Genomic DNA, 16,459 nt, shown 5'->3' with positions numbered 1-16,459 from the left:
AGGACACAAACATATGGATTGGAATAATATTGTTAAAATTACCACACTAGACAAGGCAATCTTCAGGCCCAATGCAATTCCTATCAAAATACCAAGGACAGGGACTTCCCTGTGGTCCAGTGGTTAAGACTCTGTGCTTCCACTACAGGGGGCATGGGTTTGATCCCTGGTCAGGGAACTAAGATCCTGCATGCCATGTGGCACCACCAAAACAAAACAAAACAAAACAACAACCTCCCTCAAAAAAACCCCAAACAACCAACCAAGGACATTAGTCACAGAACTAGAACAAAAATGTAAAAATTTGTATGGAAACACAAAAGACCCAGAATTGCCAAAACAATCCTGAGGAAAAAGAGCAAAGCTGGAGGCATAACCTTTCCAGACTTCAGACTATACTACAAAGCTACAGTAATCAAAATAGTGTGATATTGGCATGAAAACACACAAACAGATTAAGGGAACAGAATACAGAGTCCAGAGATAAACCCACACACCTATGCTCAATTAACCTATGACAAAGGAGGTAAGAATATATGATGGAGAAAAGACAGTCTCTTCAACAAGTGGTGGTGTGAAAGCTGGACAGCTTATCTATCAACCAATGAAATTAGAACTCCCTCACACCATGTACAAAGATAAACTCAAAATGGTTTAAGGATCTAAATATAAGAAACGATGCCATAAAACTCCTAGAAGAGAACATAGGTAAAACATTCTCTGACATAAATCATAGCAATGTTTTCTTAGGTCAGTCTACCAAGGCAATAGAAATAAAAGCAAAAATAAACAAATGGGACCTAATCAAATGTAAAAGCTTATGCACAGCAGAGGAAACCATCAATGAAAGGACAACCTACGAATGGGAGAAAATATTTGCAAATGATATGACTGATAAGGGGTTAATATCCAACATATATAAAGAGCTCATAAAACTCAACATCAAAAAAACCCCAAACAACCTGGTTAAAAAATGGACAGAAGACCTGAATAGATGTTTTTCCAAAGAAGATATACAGATGGCCAAGAGGCACATGAAAAGGTGCTCAACGTTGCTAATCATCAGAGAAATGCAAATCAAAACCACAATGAGATACCACCTCACACTTGTCAGAATGGCTATCATCAAGAACACAAATAAATACTGGAGGGAATGTATAAAAGAGAACCCTCGTACACTATTGGTGGGAATGTAAATTAGTGCAGCCACAGTGGGAAACAGTATGACAGTTTCTCAAAAAACTAAAAATAGAACTACCATACGACCCAGCAATTCCACTCTTGGGTATATATATATATATGAAAAAAATGAAAACACTAATTTGAAAAGATAAATGCACCCCAATGTTCAAAGCAGCATTATTTACAGTTGCCAAGACATGGAAGCAGCCCAAGTGCCCATCAACAGATGAATGGATAAAAAAGACATGGTATATATATAGACAATGGAATACTACTCAGCCATAAAAAATGAAATCTTGCCATTTGCAACAACATGGATGGACTTGGAGGGTATCATGCTAAGTGAAGTAAGTCAGACAGAGAAAGACAAATACTGTATGATATGACTTATATGTGGAATCTAAAAAATAAACTAGTGAATATAACAAAGAAACAAACTTACAGAGAACAGACTAGTGGTTACCAGAGGGGAGAGGAAGGGGGAGGGGCAAGACAGGGGTAGGGGATTAAAATGTACAAACTATTAAGTATAAAATAAACTACAAGGATATATTGTACAACATAGGGAATATAGCCAATATTTTATAATAACTATAAATGGAGTATAAGCTTTAAAAACTGTGAATCACTATGTTGTACACCTGTAACTTACGTAATATTGTACATCAACTATATTGAAAAGTCTGAGGGGACAGATCAGAGGCTCCTGCTAGGTTCTGCTGTGATCGGCACAAAGTTGTCCCAGATGATCCCGTACAATCCTGTGTACTGGGGAGGAGGTTTGAGGGTTTCCCCTAGAGTGGCCATAACCCCACCCTGCTTCTGCCAGCAAGTGGAGTACTTTCTCCTTAACTTATGTAACCTTTCTTAATCTGCACTGTCCAGGGAAATCATGACAATCTACATAGAAAGATCAGGTTCAAACTCATATTGAACCATAGTTCTTTATTAACTTGAAGTTGCTGCTGTAATTTGAATATCAGCAGAGAGAATTTGTTGGCATTGTTTTTCCGCTCTGTGAGGACATTCTAGTCAAAAGGAAAAGCAGTCTGTACAAGGGTGTGGTGATTATGAATATCATTTAAGTCATGATTTTAACCTCTAATAGTGCCACATTTATTGACCATCTTCCATATGTCTAACACTAGAATTAAGGTATGTATGTAGATGCTACACAAAGACAAATTTTTGGCTTGATCAAACACTGAGTGCCTACGGCATATTCCTTACATTAGCTTTTGTGTTCTTCATCACAACCCAAAAGAGTTGGTGGTATTATCACCATCTGAGATTAGAAAACAGGTTCAGAGATGAGTTTGAATTCAGACTCAGGTCTGTCTTACTCCAAAGTCCATGCCCACAGGATGGCAGGGGCTGCCTCAGGTCTCAGAGAAAAGTCTTTCACTGGAGGCGTTCAAGCCTGTAAACTGGCTATACCACCTAGTCATAAATAAAGGGAAGCCCTCAGGGAGGAGTTACATGCTGGTCTTTTCCCTTTGGTTTTCTTTCCTTGGCAAGCAACTGACAGATTTCTGACAGAATCTTAACTGAATTTTTTTTTTTTTTCGGTACGTGGGCCTCTCACTGTTGTGGCCTCTCCCGTTGCGGAGCACAGGCGCCGGACGCGCAGGCTCAGCGGCCATGGCTCACGGGCCCAGCTGCTCCGCGGCATGTGGGATCCTCCCGGACCGGGGCACAAACCCGTGTTCCCCACAGCGGCAGGTGGACTCCCAACCACTGCGCCACCAGGGAAGCCCCTTAACTGAAAATTTAAAGTATAAACAACATTCTAAAGTTAAAGATATGATTTTTATTGAACATGTATAAGATTCACCTTTACATTACTCAAATATTTTACAATAAAAAAATTTGGCGAAGAAAAGGAAAAAATTTCCTGGATTAATAGCTGGGAGGTTAAAATAAAGAAATATATAAATATGAAGGTCATTCTCCATGTATTAGAGATTAGAATACTAATGGAATCACTTCAATAAAAAATTTTTCATAAACATTTACATGATTACCCACAACTGTATCAATTTCCAGAGGACCAAATAAATGCCTAAGAGGAAGGTGATCCCCCAAGTAAGATGTATTTCCAAAAAAACAAACTGAATATACCGTAAATGTCTTCCTGTATGTGGGATTTGGTCAATGAATATCAGCAAGAGAATTCATTGTTATATGCATAAGATGAACATAAACATTTGTAAATGTGGAGTTTGTTGTCCACGGAAATAAAAAATTTTGCCAGTTTTGTCATATGGAGAGTAGCTAGAGACCACCCACATGACCATTTAAAATATACTGTGTATATACTATCTTCTGAAAAGTCACATATATAAGGGAATAAGGCCTTTATATCTAAAGCAGTCTTAAAACAGGTTAATATAGGCATGTTTCATCCTTTGTATTTTTAGACTTCATCTTCTTTAACATCTCAGCTATTAAGACTATGTACAGTACCTAAGCCAACACATGGGTAACGGCACAACACAATTTCAACTACAGTACTAGGTTACATTAACATGACATACCATCCAAGAGAACTGACCAAGCATAATTTCTGAACTGCCCCAGTTAAAGGTCTGTTAAAATAAAATGCAACCCTGTCATATAAGCCCAGTATCTTTTAGAGCATTATCATATATAATGGAAGCCTAACACTTCAGAGAACTTCAACGAAGTATTTAATAATACCATCAGCTTGAACTTGTAAGGTAGTCTAGTTAGCATGGAAATCTTAAATTCTAAAAATACTTCTGGATGTTTTAATATATTAAAACTCATTGATACCTGAATGTGTGGGTGACTGGAGGCTAGTAGGCGATTTTTTTCCCTTCTAGCAACAAATGGGCTAAGTGGTGGACCTCTGTGGCTCACGGTTTCCATTTAAAAAACCAAAAAGCACATATACAGAAGAATCTAGTTAGGACATCATTACTCTGATAGTATTTTGCTGAAATGGGTTGGTGGACTTTAGGATTCTTGGCCAAGACTTTCTCAGATTATAAGTACCAGTCCAAATTAGTTGTCTGTATACAGAAGCCTTCACCACCACCATCGCAAAGGGGGAGTCAACCATCAGAGTGTAAATTAATGGCCCAGGGCCTTCTCTGCCCTCTGCTACCCTTCACATCCTCTCTAGTCTTGGTCACCAGCACAAGTCACAGGAAGTGGGCTCCTGACTGGTCTCTGTGTTTCCCCCAAACAAGGTATTTAAGACACTTCATTATCTGATCAGAAATACTTAGCTTTAAAAATACCATCAATCTTTTTCTCTAGGGTAAGATTAGAAAAAGAAAATGTTATATATCTGCAAATTCTCCAGGACTAGGTGATTTAAAATTCGACTTTAATATCAAAAAAATAAAATATTTAATATTTAAAAGTTGAAAATTTATTAAGATTTAATTTTTCAGATTTATTTTTGAAACTCAAAATGGAACCAAAAGTAGACTTGGTATTTAATAAGCAGATTTTTTTCAATAGCTATATGGTTAAGATATTACTAGTATATACTCTAAGAAAAACTAGAAAGTAAGACACTTAGGTCCTTTAACAAATATTTTCAAGGACTGTAATGAAATCTGATTGCAAAGTATTATGATAGAACACAAAATAGAATAAAATAAATCCAGACTTTCACTGAAGAAAGCGGACACTGTCATCTTTTTTCTTCCTAATGTTTCTACTTATCAAAACATATGTTATACTTACTAGAACCTTAAGCAAGATGTATCTGGTGGCTGCTCAAATTGTAAAGGCACGATTTTCAAAATCTCTCCACATTTTGTTCTTAAAAAATAATGCTATATCATCTTAAATACCAAGAGCCAGTCTTGTATAAAGGTATTGGGCCAAGGGCAGCCAAGGATGAGTAAGATGTGGGCAGTGCCCTAATCACAGCATCTTTTACATATCTGAAAAATGTCCTCACTGAACCTAACTTACAATCTAGTTTTTATTATCACTTTCAAAACTGCAAAATCATCTGCAGAAGTGCCAATAAAAAACATAGCTTAGAAATAATACTTTGAAAATAGAAAAATATGTTTTTAAGACGTCATAATAAATATCTCTCTAAACAATATCTTCACATCTCTATTAAAAACTTTGATTGTTTTTTTCTTCCCATGATATATAACGAATGGATCAATTCACCTGTTTATTCGCAGATGGCATGTCTTTACCATTAAGGTAATATTTTCCTTGGTTAGACTAAAATGTTCAGGTCAATTTTTTTTCTTCAAAACAAATCTTAAAAAATAAAAAAGCATGACTAATGAGTCAGAAAATCCTATCTTTCAACATTCAAGATATTCTAAAACGGGGTGTTATCTCTTTAAAAAAATATCAGAATCTATTTATAAAAGTAGTATTGAATTAATTTGGAATACCCAATCCTTGAAATATTAAAAAAAAAAACCCTAACATGAACTATTCAAAAATTTTCAAACCTCTAAATCTGGATATTAAAAATAAATTAAAAAAAATAATATATTTTTCCCTCTGACTTTGCCAACATGGAAATATTAGACCAAAGTAATTCTAACACAGCACATTTCTTGGACATGGTTTTGAAAGTAAGGACTGGGAATGACTGGTTCTACAGAATCAATATTTTTCTTCAGTGACTGAGTGATTCCAAGAAAATTAAGATCTTTCCATACAGACACTGTCATGTAAGACCAGAAAAACTCTTAAGGTTTATCTGCTGTGCTATTTAACTGGATCCAGATCAGATATTCTTATTTTAAAAGCTCTATTTGATGTATGTTATATTCTATTCTTGCCTCAAAATAACTAATTTCTGATACAGTAAAGAAGAAAACAGAAAACCATGGGTCCATGTCAGTGATGTCAAGTGGCTGTCCCCTGTCCTTTATCCACTACCTCCTTGGAATAATTTTCAGTTTCATGTAAGCCTGAACTTACAGAGAAAAGGCAGCTCTGTTTCTGACCATATCACAATTTTCCTCCTGTTGTTCTAAATTTTGACTCCTGAAACCATCAGATATTATTCTGTTAACAGAGCTCTTACATTAGGGTGTCTTATGGTTGCCTAACAATATGGAGTCTTAAACTTCGGTCTCTCATATAGTGCTAGCGGGAGTTCTGTAGCTCATCTAATATTAACAAGTAATGATACATACTGCATAATAATAGCATTATACCCATTCACATATCTCAGACTTAAATAACTCACATTTGTTATTCAATTTATGACTAATACATTTAGAATTAAGCATTTTACATGTTTAAAATGTAGTATAACACCTTCCCAAATCACGAACACCCACATTTTATATCAAATATTGCATCAAAAAGAGTGAATGAACTTAGTACAATACCGTGATAGTATAATATGGAAGATTTCCTTCACAGGCATTATATCTATTCTTGGCAAAGCTTATAGAGTTTAAATTATTTTCACTTATTGTCTCTCAAACATAAAATTAAAAAATTAGAGCCCAAATCAGTCAAGCACTTCTGTCACACGTTTTACACTTCAACATTAAAATTATACTCAGATGTATAGTGCTGTTTTTCCCACTGGATGTTTTGAAAAAAAAAAAGAAGGCTTTTCATTATTATGTGCAGTGACCACAGAAGCTGTGTACCTCTAAGTACACGTGGCACACTGCCCTGATACTACCATTCCGATGTTCCCTGTGGGTGGGTGAGAAAGGAGAGTGGTGGGCACCTTCAGAGAAGAAATCAGTGTTGGCTTTCCTCTTGATAGATGAACATGCCGCATTTTTTTTTAATAGGTTCACTTTCTCATAAGTGCTTGAATAAAGTGCCTTGACAGCTCAACTGACCACATCTTAAACCCCTAGGGAAGCTTCAGTTCACCAGCTTGATTTCTAGCGTTTGATCACAACTTGTTCATAAGCTCCAGACCCCACCCTAAAAGTAGGGAAAAAACAAAACAAAACTTCAAACTTGTGAGCTGTAGTGTTTGAGATTGTTCCACTTAATTTTGTCCCCAAAGAGATAGTGCATTAGGCATTTTCTACTTGATTTGATATCCACAAGGTTTATATTAGATATCACAGAGAGAAAGTACTTGAAGTATTGAATGTTTATAATTGATACACTGGGATTAGTCTAGTCCCTGATCACCTCATACTTATTCCCACAGTAATCTAGTAATGTTTCCAAATTCTTAACTATCAACACACTGTGGCAAACATGTTTATATGTAAATCCAGGAGCATATATTGACTCTAGCAGTTCAGGTCTTGCGCTGACTTAATGGATGATAGTTTTTAGTTGCATTAGTATTGTGGCGTCTTAACGTACTTAACAAGGAAGCGCAAAAATTATTTTAGTCAAATGCAAATGTCTTTATAGGTGGTCAGTATTGTAAATTATATCTATGCTAATGCAGATTAAAAGGGAAAATGATCTTGAAGAGGGCTTTATTTCTTCACGAGCATGGTTTGTCAGACTGCTGGCTGTCCTCCCACATCTACTCTCCCCTTTTCCATGGTTTTAGCTAGGGACAGCCTGCTTGGTTAAAGACCACATTTCCTGAACTCCTTTGTCTACAGGTGTGGCCTTGTGACTAAGTTTCACCCCCAGGGAACGTGAATGGAGATATGCCAACTTCTGCCTCACTTGCTTTAAAGGGACATTGCTTGCCTCGGACTGGTAGCCATTTTGATAACACAGGTAAGGAGGATGGTAAAGGACAAAATGGAGGTACCTGTACCAATGAATCATTTCTGGGGCAAAGCTGTCCCTCCAGGCTGGCCATTTTATTTTTGGGTCTCCTTATTATAGCAGCTTAGCCTTTGCCCTAATATGCCAGGTACTAACTGACCTCTATTAATGAAATATGGAGAATACTAAAAGACTTAAAATTTGCAAGCTTTGTGAATAAAGTACTTAGAAATACTTAAATTAAGTAAAGACCTCAACAATAGGCTTTTCTTTTTTCTATTGTTGATTCACCTGGCACCTTGGCCTTACATTATAATGGAATGAACACATGTTCCGTCTATTGTTTCTTGGTCTGGGAGGATAAGGTTTTTGTTTTTGTTTTTCTGGTGCTGAAGGAAAGTGCAGCGTTTATTGCAGTACACCACGTAAGGAGTCCAGGGCAGGTAGTGCCCCAAACATCCAAACTGGGAATTTCCTGGCACTCCAGTGGTTAGGACTCCGTGCTTTCACTGCCAAGGGCGCGGGTTCAATTTCAATCCCTGGTTGTGGAACTAATACCCTGCAAGCCTTGCAGCACGGCAAAAAAAACCCAACCAACCAAACAAACAAAAAAAAACACCAAACCCAACCAAAAAAAAACCCCGGACTCTCCTGATAAAGGTTTTCTATGAGCCTATAAACACAGTGTCTTTTTGAGGGAGCTGGATTTATTTTTGGATGAGGATCATTCTACCCTTTCACTGACCCCTCCTGAGTGATAAGGAGGAAGGCTAAAGTGGCATTGCATGGTGGGAGGGTATTACTGCTTAAAGTTATCACCGGGCGCCTATCTCCTCATTTGTCAAGATGCCAGGGACTACTACCTGACATTTCACTCTGAGTATGCCAGAGGTCAGTAAGACCAGAAGCAACCACCATGACTGGTCTCTGCCCTTAATGGAATTTTAAGGGGAAATTCTAAACAATGGAAGTAAGGTAGTAGTTACTAGTCCACCAGGACTGAATTGGAATTCTCAGTTGATTGCTCAGAGACTTCTGTTCTTAAAGATTCATTCTAAAGAAGAAATAGAAACATCCTCAACAGAATACCAGTGAACACTCTTTCACAGCTGCAGATAATCAGAATTTGAAGGAACCTTGGTGAGCACCACTGCACATAGGCTTTTAGATGCCCTAAAATGGTTCTGCTTCGGGCAGTGATGGAGTGACAGGAACCAGACTTTCGCTCCTACTTCAAATAACTAGAAAACTGGATAGACTATATGAAGCAACAGTTTTCACACACTGGACAACAGGCAGCATGGGACTGGCCCTGAGATAAGGGAAAGAAAGAAAGAAAAGCCAGACAAACTGCCTCAGCTTGCTGCCTAAAGCCATCTCCTTCTGGACCCTCCCAGCCTACAGCACAGGGAGGGAGGACCCAGATACAGCTAGGTGGTCTCTGTCAGTGGAGGACTCAGGTCAGAGCTCAGGGATGCAGGAGCTACAATTTGTAAGTCCGGGGTACCAGAAGGAGTGGAGAAAAATAATGGCTGCAGAATTTCCAATTTTGATGAAAATTTTAAACCCACAGATTCAAGAAAAGCTCAATGAACCCTAAGCAGAATAAACACAAAGAAAAACACGCCAAGGCACATCATAAGCAAACTGCTAAAAACCAGAGATAAAGAGAAAAGCTTAAAAGCAGTCAGAGATGAAAGATAAATCACAGAGGAATAAAAGTAGAAATGAAAGCAGACTACTTGTCAGAAATTAAATGTCCCAAAGGCAAGCAAGGAGGTACATGCAGGGTTCTGTAAGCAGCCCTGAGCTGGCCAGGCTGTATCCACTAGACTTAAAATGGATTACTGCAAACAGTCCTCCCCAAGTCTCTATCACTTGTTGCCCTGTTCTCTTCAATCTCACAGGTTCCCTTTTGGAACTGTGGTTCTTGTGCCTCTTCTGTGCCCTAGGTAAATGATTCTAGTTTCATCCTGTGCTACTAGTTTATCTTACAGAATGGATCTAACACTAACACATTAGCTTCTCTGATGAATACCCACTATTTATGGAGGGCCTATGTGTACAAGTACTTGCTGGACAGTTCAAATTAACTGCCATAAGAACTCTGAAAGACAGACCTTTAATTAGTATGTATAAAGTACTTGAGTGTTTACTGCATACCAGATTTTGTCCTAAGCATTACCATGTCTTCCCTCGTTTAATTTTAACACTATTAACTCTTATGAGGTGGGTTCTATTATCATCACTATTTTACAGGTGAGGACACTGAGGCAGAGAGAAGTGAAGTAACTTACCAAAGACACCAGCTAATAAATGGTGGAGCTTGGGACTGAACACAGGCAGCCCACTCCAGAGCGTGTGTTGTTCTCCCAGGGATGCATCTGTCTTTTTGGTAGCAAGTGAGAGATGCAGTATGTCAAGATCATGGCTAAGCCAGGTAATTATGGCTAAGCCAGGAACAGAACCCATATCTGACTCCATGGCCCATCCTCCTTTCACCATGACACATTGTTTCTGACATTCTTCAGCATGTAATATGAATCTACTTCAACCCCTAATTGTCCCTTTAGGCTTTCACGTATTGGGTGATTTTTTTTAACATTCATTTGGAAGGAGGACGGGAGCCAGAATTCTTAACTACATAAATGCCCTTATATCCTAGGTTCTAGATTCTCTCTCAACTAGAAATTATCTTTCTTTTCTCCGAGTAACAACACAAATAGCTAGCACATATTGAGAACCTTTTATGTGCCAGGTACTGTGCTAAGTAACTTTACATAAGTGATCTAAACCTAACCCTCACAAAAATCCTATGAGTTACATAACTTATTTACCATTCCCATTTTACAGGTGAGGAAAATGAGGCTTACAGAGAGTTTACTAACACTGTAAAGTCAATAGTGGAAGAGCTATGACTGGACCCTGAGTAGTCTAATGAGATAGCCCATGCGTTTATTATTTTGGTTCCTTTTGGTTGGAACTGTAGCTTTTGCTGTTTCTCCACCTAAAATAATAATAGCTAGGGCTTACTGAGTATATCATGTCATTTATACTTTATAACAACTCCAGGAAGTAGGCATATGATCACATTTTTAATAGAGTTCAGTTCAACTGAAGTTAAATGATTTACTCCCAAAGTGGTCTGGTTAAGATGTGAACCTGTCTCTTTTAACTCAAAAACACATTTTCTCTACCATACATGTCATTGTCCTTATAAATGTCATTCTTCTACCTAGTTCCCTGCTACTAGTCTTTCCCTGCTCCCATCTACCCTCAAAATTATGGCCAGTTACTTTTCTAAAATGCCAATCTGATAGGTCAGTTCCCTGCTGAAGAATGACCAATGGCTCCCCAGTGTACACAAGAAGGGTAAACATTTTGTTATGGGGACGGAGGCTCTTTACAACCTGTCTTCAAGATACTTCCCAGCCTCATGTCCCACAACTCCATTTCACATGCCCCACCTCCTTAGAAAAACCTGTGTATGGGCATTCTCTAAGTAGGTGATATTATTCATAAACCAGTAAGATAAAATGATTAAGTACAATGAATGGGCTTTAGACTCAAGAGACATGGGTATGACCTTGGTTTTAACACTTACTAGCTTTAAGGCCTTCCTTGGGTAAACTTCCTTAACCTCTTTTTATCTTTGCTTCCTCTTTTAAAAAACTAATAATAGTGTTGAAAGAGGTGAGAATTGAATGAAACATACACATGGTGCTCAGCACATAACTAATAAAAGTTCAATAAGTATTGCCTATAATTATTATATATTCACTACTATATAATTATATATTATAATTATTATGCCTGTTAAGTTCCTTCTATGTGTCCCTACTACCAGGAATATCTGTCTTCCACATACCCCTTCGTAACCGCTCACTTATCTTTTATTCTCCCAAAGACCCTCTTCAAGTGTCAACTTTTCTCTGTCTGAGTAAGGTGCCACCTCAGTTTCCTCTACTTCTCTGTGTTACAGAATTTATCATACTACTATAAAATTTAGCCTGTCTATCTCACCTGCTAGAAAGGGTCAGATAACAAATATCTTAGGAGGGCCACATAGTCTCTGTTATACTGCTCATGGCTCCTACTGTAGCACAAAGCAGCCAATTCAGACAATATGTGTAGACAATACGTAGACAGGTGGGCTGTATTCCAATAAAACTTTGTTTACAGAAATAGGCAGTGAGCCAACAGGGCCCACGGGCTGTAGTTTTCCAAACTCACATGCTAGACTATAATCTAGCTGAGGGTAAGAGCTGGGTCTTTCTTCTTTGCACCCTTAACCACAAGTTGGCCCAATAAATTGTTACTGAATTTAATAAGTGCATAAGTAAATGAAAGTTACAAAAGGTCTAAATTGTGTGACTCCTCTATCCTCCACAGCACAGTTTTATTCCCACCTATCACATCTGAAGGTAGTTAGTTGCTGATGTAGGTGTTTGCTCCTTTGTATCCTTTGGGCCCTGCAATGTGATGGACGCATAGGAGGTACTCAACAAAATGAGTATTGGTAGAAGAAATGAATTAAACATTCTTTCTGGTTTTGAGCATTAAAGAATAAAATAACTGTCTTGGACCAAGGGGGCTCCCTCCCCCTGCAACTCTGACTTAGACTGTCGTTGTGCTGGAATTCTACATAAATACTCCACAGAAATACTGGGTACTGGGTGCACAGGGATCAGGCTGTGGGGAAGCAGTGGAGTGATCAGAATTTCTAAGGTGTCCTCAGCATCTGTGCTCACTATCATCTGCTGCAGTGCTGGGAACCAGAATGCTAAGTTTGGCAGGTGCCTTTTCTTCATCTGAATCTAAATAACTACCAACATGAAAATTAGTTTTCCAAACTTATTTTTCTTAATATGTATGTTAGGCTCTAGTGGGGCGCAGAAAAGAGAGTACAGAAAAGATTAATATCAGTGTCTGCTACTGAGTGGTTGTGTAACTGCTCATAACAGACAAGATCACTGATTGAAAATATGATTTTGCTTTGCTGTAAGATATCAGACTAAGAACTCTTTTCTAAATGTCCTTTGTATACTGCAGCTTGCCCAGTGCTCTACCAGTTCTCTACTAATACATTCTAAAAATACATCTAAGGAAATCAACAAATAAACTTATAAAATACAATTTCAAACATACTCAGGATAAGGAAAACTAAGAGCTACACTAAGAGCTGTAATTCTTCTCATGGAACTACTAATATTGTGCTTTCTAGCCTCAATCTAATACAAACTTTGTAACCTTCATCCTCTACTCACGAGCATTTAAAAGAAAAAGTCAGTCTATTCTTTATTTTAGTGAGATACTCTTTGGACTACATACCTGTTTGGAAGATGATGACTGCCAAAGGTTGTACTTCCCCCAGGACCCACAAATAACCTCAGTCCTTCTTCTGCAATATACATTTACAGTATTTGTTATAGGTACAATTATTAGATTGTCAAATAATATTCATATTATAATAAATTCACATTTTACATTCAGTTTTGTTAAAGAAATAAAAACTTAAAAAAAGAACTACATACATGTTTTAAAACAGGCAGTTTAAAAGATATCCTAATAGTTACTTCTTGTTAACTTTCTTAAAGCCCAGTAAAGAAGACAGCTGTTCCTACAAACTTCCTCAAGCAGGGTTTAATTATTTTTCTTTACAACCAGTTACATAATGAAACTAAGTCCATTGTTAACTGCTCTCTATTCACACCAGCATGAATAATTATAACTTTCAAATTGGTGGCACGTAAATTTTCAGTTTCAGTGAAAATGCTAAGGAGGGAATGAGGCATTCTGTTACTCACTATCATTTTAAGATCACCACCTAACCTTCCAAATTGCAATAGTGACTTGAGGTACTCATGCCCAGTTATGACAAAGCAGATGTAGGTATCTGTCATAAGGTATATAATCATGGCAGACATTGATGCATAGTTAAAAAATACAATAAAAGCTTTCTTTAAAATTGATATTTTTAAACTAAAGTTAATTCTTTTCCAAATTTGATATCCATTAAACTAAACTATCCAAGAACTAAAAAGTTATCTTCAGATTTTTATGGGTGTGAAATTTATTTTACAAATACCGAACACTCAGTATCATAACGTACTGACTCTTTACTGCTGACCACATTGATTATACAAACCCGGGTCACATACATCCATATATACTTAATGGTTATCTACACACCTTCTGCACTGGAATCTAGGCTGAAGTCTTGACTTTGTAATATTTTCTCCACAATATCATCTGCATCCACTCTGGTGTCATCAACTCGCTTCAGCTGAGATTCTACAGAATCTTGTTTCACTGGGCATCTTTGAAAATAATTTTTAAAAATTTCCTTTTTTATTATGTTATGAAAAAAAAGTGTTTTTTTTTTTCTTTTTTCCATTTAAACTGAGACCAAAATGATACCTGTTGAGTGTTTCGGAAGCTGTATCTTCTTTATCAGCTGTATCAAGACTTGGTCCAGCTATCTTTTGCTCAATTTCATCACATGGCTCTAGAATACTTTCAATTCCTGTTGATGTACTTCCCACTGAGGTATTTCTCCTGTGGCAGAACTCAGAGAAACTAGATGACCGGGAGTGGCAAGAGCTATACCCTGTCAGAGAAAATCACTCTGGATGTAACACTAGTATCAAACACACTGCAACCAAACATTCTCCTCCCGCACCATAGCAATTCCAAGTCCCTTCAGAGCAATTCAACTTCACTCTTAGCCTCTACCTGATACTTTTGACTGCTGGCTTGCATAGCTTGATGTTCTAGAATGTCCACAGGCACCAAGTTCATCTGGAACAGAGGCACTCTTTGCTGAGAGATCTGCAATAACATAATGTTACTATTACTGTCAACAAGTCAATGGTCAATTTGTATTCTAATCTACGTATTTTAGAAACTAAGTTCATTATCAAGTTACAGAGTGAAAGAAATCCCTTTAAATCAGTACAATGTAAACAACTGTGCTGCAAGAAATACTGTGCAAAGAACTTAAATACCTCAGTTTACTGAAGTGCTATAGTACTTTTCATAAGATTTAATAGCACTCTATCTTAAATAAAACTATTTCAGTTTTTATATTTAGTATTTCTCTTATAAAAAGGAGTCGGATGGATTTTTATAAATTCTCACAAAATTGCCAGGTTTTTGGGTGGTTTTTGAGGAAATCTTTCCCTAGATCCATCACGACAGTAGACACTTTGTTACTTTTGTGTTAGTGATGCTGGTGCTAGGCTATAATTTGGACAAATGTCTGTGGTTTAAATCAACACAGCGTGTGATGCAGCACTGAGAATGAGGTTCTTCAGAAATTGATTATAGTATTCAGTTTCAAAGTCAATGTACAAAAAAAGCAGTGTCAAAGCTATTTCTATTATTTTCCTAATAATGTGCATATTCCAGATGCCAATTATGTATTTCCAGAACTAGGCTTCTTCCACAGAATGCAGAAGGGTGACCATTTTCATTAGGGTGAAATATTTGGAAACTAGAACTGTTTTTCACTTAGAGGCAAAAGGTAACTGAGTAACACCGCAATTATAGCAGCAGTTCTATAAATGATATTGAACACAGATGGGCCAACGAATGCTGCCAAATAAGTAAGCTACTGGAGCGACCTGGCCCTTCTGCAAAGGGTTTCTCATTTCTGGACAAGACTGTAAGGTACAAATCCAAACCAGCATCCCTAGTCCTGCTTGACAGTGGTCCTAAGCCCAAATGTTTGGCTACAGCAAATTCTGAACTAAAAGAGTTGGTTCATATCAAGAGTTATATACTTTACTCCTAGCATTGGCTCAGATCTTAATTCATCCATTTATTTATTGGTTTTCAAAATGTGTTCATTCAATAAGTATTTATTAAGCTCTTACCAGGTCAGTGCCCAATACTGTACAAGATATAGGGGTACAAAATAAATAAGATAAAATATATGCTTCACAGTTTAGAGTAGAAGCAGTTATAATACAACGTGGCAAGTACCAAAATACAAGCACCAAAAAGAAGCTATCAAGAGCTCCAAAGGACTAATGCATTGAACACTACTTGGTAATGAAGGAACAACCTCATAGAGGAGGTTAACTCCAGGTCTTTAACAATGCATAGGAATTTCTCAGCTAGACTAGGCAGGGAAAAGCATGCCTTGTCTGTAGGAAAGCAAACAGTTTGGTAAAGTTGGCATATAGGGTAGTGGTGTAGATGACTGAAGGAAAGAGAGAGATGAGCAGATGCCTGCTAATGAAGGACCTTCTCCTATGGGTTTAAGGAAGGAAATAATTCAATGGCTTTAAGAAAGGGTGTGGCTTGACCAGACTGACATTTTGGGAAGATCACTTTGGCAGCAGGATGAACAGGGGGTGAAGGAGTAAAGATTTTCATAATAATTCAGCTGAGATATGTTGAGCAGACACAAATAACAGTACTTAATTACTAACTAGAAGTGTGTGCCAGGATAACTGCAACAGGAAATACAGGGGGAAGAGTTAGGAAGACGACGTGCTGGGTATGTGGAATTTGAGACACCTGAGGACACCCATTCACTATTCATGGAATTTCTACTGTGTCCCTGGTCATTATGCTGTTGATACAAAGAAAAATTAAG

General features: G+C 37.5%; 1 protein-coding gene across 3 annotated transcripts in view; it reads right to left on the bottom strand.

Moving 5' to 3' along the window:
- EEIG2 (EEIG family member 2) overlaps positions 1 to 16,459 on the bottom strand; it is a 119,895-nt gene that overhangs the window by 8,718 nt on the left and 94,718 nt on the right. The window contains exons 7-11 of one of the 3 annotated variants that reach the window (XM_067727103.1): positions 14,590 to 14,685; positions 14,275 to 14,464; positions 14,047 to 14,174; positions 13,186 to 13,255; positions 2,108 to 2,944 (exon numbers count right to left, since the gene is read on the bottom strand). In XM_067727103.1, coding sequence (XP_067583204.1) covers positions 2,941 to 2,944; positions 13,186 to 13,255; positions 14,047 to 14,174; positions 14,275 to 14,464; positions 14,590 to 14,685 — 488 coding nt within the window. In that variant the 3' untranslated portion in view covers positions 2,108 to 2,940. Of the gene's footprint in view, positions 1 to 2,107; positions 2,945 to 2,969; positions 7,096 to 13,185; positions 13,256 to 14,046; positions 14,175 to 14,274; positions 14,465 to 14,589; positions 14,686 to 16,459 lie in introns of those variants that run through there. The other 2 variants (XM_067727101.1, XM_067727102.1) reach the window with 2 other exon arrangements.

This window comes from Pseudorca crassidens, chromosome 2 (assembly GCF_039906515.1).
Source record: "Pseudorca crassidens isolate mPseCra1 chromosome 2, mPseCra1.hap1, whole genome shotgun sequence".
Classification (NCBI taxonomy): Eukaryota; Metazoa; Chordata; class Mammalia; order Artiodactyla; family Delphinidae; genus Pseudorca; species Pseudorca crassidens.
The sequence above is the reverse complement of the archived record's forward strand: the minus strand, read 5'-3'. Positions and strand labels throughout refer to the sequence as shown.